The sequence below is a fragment of the Galeopterus variegatus genome, unplaced genomic scaffold (genome assembly GCF_000696425.1).
Source record: "Galeopterus variegatus unplaced genomic scaffold, G_variegatus-3.0.2 Scaffold2522, whole genome shotgun sequence".
NCBI classification, from domain to species: Eukaryota; Metazoa; Chordata; class Mammalia; order Dermoptera; family Cynocephalidae; genus Galeopterus; species Galeopterus variegatus.
This window is the reverse complement of record NW_007728633.1, coordinates 126,934-131,613: the sequence shown is the minus strand read 5'-3', so window position 1 is coordinate 131,613 and position 4,680 is coordinate 126,934. Positions and strand designations below refer to the sequence as shown.

The following is a 4,680-nucleotide window of genomic DNA, read 5'->3' as shown; positions in this document are numbered from 1 at the left end:
TCCCACAGCCTCCCAGCTGAAGCGGCGGCCCCGGCCCTTGAATCCAGGCCCCGGATCCGGCCCGGCCTCATGCGGCGGCGCCCGCTCGGGCCCATCCGAGCCGGGCCGGTCGCCTCCCTCGCTCTCTGACCGGCGAAGAAGGGCCACAGCGTCGGCCCGAGACGACCGGGACGCCGTGCCTCACCGAATTTAAGGCGAAGAGGAAAGAGCCAGAAATCCCCGATGTGGCGGCAACTGCGGCGGTGTCTCCTCTGCGACCGGAACAAACGCAAGGCGGGGGGAAGAGCTGCCACCCCCGCCCCGGCCGCTCTCCTATCGCGAGATGTCTGCCCCTAGCGCCGCCCCGCGCCCCGCCCGGACCGGGGGACTGAACCTCCGCCGTCTCCGTTTCCTGGGGCTTGGGGTGGGAACGTAGGAAGAGGGGTTTCAGGGCTTCTTTATTCCCTTCTTGGGTTCCAGGCTGCCTGGACACTTGTCCTAGACGAGCTGTGTTTCTTCCGTCGCCGCGTCATCCGGCCTCTTAGCACAAGGCGGGACTGGAAGAACGAAGCCGCCCCCCGCCAGTCTCCAAGTAGAACCCGTCTTCCCGGAGTCCCTTCCCCGCCTACCCTCTCCTGTGGCGCCGGAAGTCCAAGCCCGAGGGCGGCCGAGGCCTAGGGCGGGCACAGGGGCTTGGCAGGCGTGAAGGGAGCCGCTCCTCGCCTCCGCCTTAGCGGGGGTTGGCAGAAGTCGGTCAGGCCAAGTCTGAAGCAGAGCGACATTGCTCTGCGGTGCTGGTTGGGTGGGGACTGCCACTCTGAAGTGAGGAGGACGCAGGCAGAGGGTGGAGAAGGGAAATTCTGCCCTACGACTGCGGCCGCCACGTCTCGCAGAGGTCTCTGTCGTCGTCTCCTGAGCGTGGTGGTTGTGAATCCCACCCGCGGTGTTTCTGATTCTGTAGGTTTGGTATGGGACCCAAGAATGCGCCTTTCTAACAAGTTCTCTGCGATCCTGATGCTGCTGATCACTTTGAGAACCACTCAATTAGAGGGTATATCATCAGGGAGCTGGGGGACGATCAGATAAGGCAGTGGCCTCATGTTTTCTGTTCTCTTTACCTTAGGTGTTTGCCTCTCTCCATCTTCCTTACACCCTACCAGAGAAACCCTAAAAACAGGGTTTGTCCCTAAAATCGCCTTCTCTGGACCCTGCTTCTCTTCCTTATCAAACATTACATTTTGGTAAAGTAGTCTATATTAGTTGACTTCTCCTTAATAATCCGACCTCTGTTCCCCCCGCCCCTTTCTCAGCGTTCTTTCCTGAAATTATTGCCAAACCCAGCGATTCTTTTTAGTCTTCACCCTCCTTGCCTCCTCTGAGCATGTAGTCTTACCCATCTCCTTCAAACTTTGCTCCACCCATTCTGGTTACTCCCTGAATGTGCCTTTGCATTTGCTGACTCCTCCTTTCTGTACTTGCACCTTTTATCTTCTTTTCTGATACTTTCTTCCAGCGCAGTTTCGTACGTTCTCAGGGATTTAACATTTGCTCCTTTTAAAAGAGTTGCAAATATATCTGTTGAATCATTAAATATTTGTTGAGTCTCCAAGATGAGGGAACAGCAGTGGGAGGGTTTTGAGGCAGGAAAGAAACTGACCTGTTGGAGGAACTGCAAGAGGCTAGTGTGGCTAGAGCTTGGTGCGAGATGGGAGGGCTGTGGGGAGCGAAGGAAGTGGTGGGTGTCAGAACTCTTAAGTCTGTAACCCCATCCTTTCTCCCAAGCCTCCAATCCACACTATCTGGCATCTCGACTGGGCTGCCAAACTAAACACTCTCATTGTTAAGGATTACTCTTCCCCAAAACTTTTTCCCTTCTGAAGTTTTGTTAAAGGTACAATGTTTCACTAATAAAAATGATAGCTACTTTTATATAGCACGTATATTTGTCAGGCACTCTTCTAAGCACTTTATATATTATCCTCATTTAATCCTTGAAACTACCCTATAACCTAGATGCTATTATCAGCCCCATTTTATAGATGAAAAAACTGAGGCATAGAGGTCAAGTAACTTGCCCAAGGTCATAGTGCTGGTAAGGGGAAGAGCTTGATTTGAACCCAAGCACTCGGGCACCACCACTGTAATATACTGCCTCTCCACCAAAAACTTATTCATTCAACAATTATTTATTGAGCTAGAGACCAGTAGAGATACAGAGGTTGACAAGTCAGAACTATGCCCTCACAAAACTTATATTCTATATTTGCCGCATTTCTCAGTTTCAAAATCTTTTTTTCCAGTAATATCTTGATTTAGGCTTCTATTACCCCTAACTAAATGGGACCTTTGTAATAAATTTCTAATTGCACTATCCTTTTCTCTACACGTCCAGAAAAATCTTTCCAAATGCAGCCTAAATTCTTTCTTTTTTTTTTTTTAAGATGACCGGTAAGGGGATCTTAACCCTTGACTTGGTGTTGTCAGCACCATGTTCACCCAGCGAGCGAACCAGCCATCCCTATATAGGATCCGAACTCGTGGCCTTGGTGTTATCAGCACCACACTCGCCCAAGTGAGCCACGGGCCGGCCCTGAGCCTGAATTATTTCTCTTTACTGTTTAGATGTCTTGATTTGTATTTGAGACTACCTAGGGATAGCTCTGACCAATGCTTTTCACCTTCATGTCCCATCCATCAGACTGGTGGTTCTTAACCTGTTATTATCATCTGTCGTGGGGGTGTAGCAAGCAATTTTTGACTAAAAACTATATTAAAGTTAGCAAGTCTGGTTGGTTAGCTCACTTGGTTAGAGCACAGTGCTGGTAACACCAAGATCCAGGGTTCAATCCTTGTACTGGCCAGCAAAAACAAACAAACAAAAAACTATCCAGCCATTAAATAAATAAAGATAGCAAGTTATTTTCTTTAAAAATGAAAGTGGGGCCGGCCTGTGGCTTACTTGGGAGAGTGTGGTGCTGATAACACCAAGACCATGGGTTTGGATCACTATATAGGGATGGCCGGTTAGCTCACTTGGGAGAGTGTGGTGCTGACAACACCAAGTCAAGGGTTAAGATCCCCTTACCGGTCATCTTTAAAAAAAATAAATAAAATAAAAATGAAAGTGGATTAAAGGTTAGACCTATTATAAGATCATTTTAACTCACTCACATTCTGGTATATTTTCTTGGATGTGAGAGAGGAATTGGGCTTACTGGGGATTGTACATGGCAGGCAGCCTATTTTACTCATGCTTCTGAGGGCCTGCATAGGAGTAGGCATGGTGGGCTGGCATAGGAAAAGTCATTTGTAAATTGTATCATGGTAGAAAAATGTTCCAAACATCTGAACTCTATGCCTTAGGCATAGGGACACAATGTGTCTTCCCTCTTCTTGGGATGTCCTTCCCTCATTTTCTAATGTATGAGTCTGTTTTCTGTGGCTGATAACAGAATACCTGAAACTGGGTGATTTTTAAAGAAACAGAATTTACTTCTTGCAGTTTTGGAGGGTGGGAAGTTCAAGGTCCAGGAAGAAACTCTGGCGAGGGCCTTCTTCCTGGTTGGGACTGTCTAAAGAGTCCTGTGGCAACAATGCGAGTTATCATGTAAGGAGGGCTGAGCAATAACAGTGTATTTCCACATGCTTTCTTCCTCTTCTTGTAAAACCCCCAGTCTACTCCCTGATAAATCATTAACAATTAACCCATTAATCCATGAATGGATTAATCCATTCATGAGGACAGAGTCCTCATGATTCAATCACTTCCCAAAACCTCCACCTTTCAAATACCATAGTCTGTCTGATTTCCCACCCTCTTACCACTGTTATAATGGGGATCAAGCCTCAGTGAGTTTTGGGGGGACATTTAAACCATATCAGCTGTCAAAATCATTCTTACTGTTTCAAAGCTAATCTCAACTACTACTTTTTCCCTTAAGCTTCTGTTAGTCACTGCAGCTGATGTGAACACATTCTTTCTTTAAACTTCCTTTGTACTTTGTGTACTTTCTTTCTGATATTTGATTCACTTTTGTATTTGTAACTGTTTTTTCTCCTGTACTGCAATTCTTGATGGCAAAGGCTATTTTTTACTCATTTTAGTAGTGCTTCAATGTTTAGCAAACAAGCAATATGCTTTAATAAGTATGGAGTGAATTTGATAAAACCATTACTTTTATATAATCATAGAGAGAGCCATGAGGAAGAAAGAAAGGTGACAAGGAAGTTTAAGGAAGAACTGGTTTTCTTATAGGAATGCCTGAAGATAGACATTTGAAGGAGGAGCTAGTGCCTGGCTGTTTTTCGATTTCACAAAAGTAGCTTATCCTCTCTGTAAAATGACAGCTTTTCATGACAGTTAATACTCTTCTTTCAAAAGTGGGGTTTCACATCTTTTTACAGCCTTGTTATTGGTATCCTTTAGCTGACTGGAGTTCTCAGTGATGTAGTCTGTTCCTACTTAATAAATGCTGTACCAGTGTAACTAAAGACCATAAGGAGGTAAATCAGATCTTTGAGGAAATGTCTGATTAGGTAAGGTCCGAGGCTGCCTCAAATTGGTTTTGTTAGGGCTATGCAAAACCTTGTTATTCAGACATTTAGTGCTCAGTTGAGAATTCTGTAATGGCTAACCTTGCCAACTCCAGCAGTAAATAATAAAGTTTTTGGTAAAATATTAGCTACATTCAAGACAATGTC

The 4,680-nt window shown here is 45.9% G+C and overlaps 2 protein-coding genes across 2 annotated transcripts in view; both read right to left on the bottom strand.

Annotated features, from left to right (window-relative positions):
- Nucleotides 1-277, bottom strand: part of BZW1 (basic leucine zipper and W2 domains 1) — a 15,144-nt gene extending 14,867 nt beyond the window's left edge. Inside the window, exon 1 of the mRNA XM_008582124.1 lies at nt 185-277. The gene's annotated coding sequence lies outside the window, so the exon portion shown is untranslated. The remainder of the gene's footprint in view (nt 1-184) is intronic.
- A 376-nt stretch (nt 278-653) lies between these two features.
- AOX1 (aldehyde oxidase 1) overlaps nt 654-4,680 on the bottom strand; it is a 105,111-nt gene continuing 101,084 nt past the window's right edge. The window contains exons 35-36 of the mRNA XM_008582123.1: nt 1,098-1,132; nt 654-999 (exon numbers count right to left, since the gene is read on the bottom strand). Coding sequence (XP_008580345.1) covers nt 654-999; nt 1,098-1,132 — 381 coding nt within the window. The remainder of the gene's footprint in view (nt 1,000-1,097; nt 1,133-4,680) is intronic.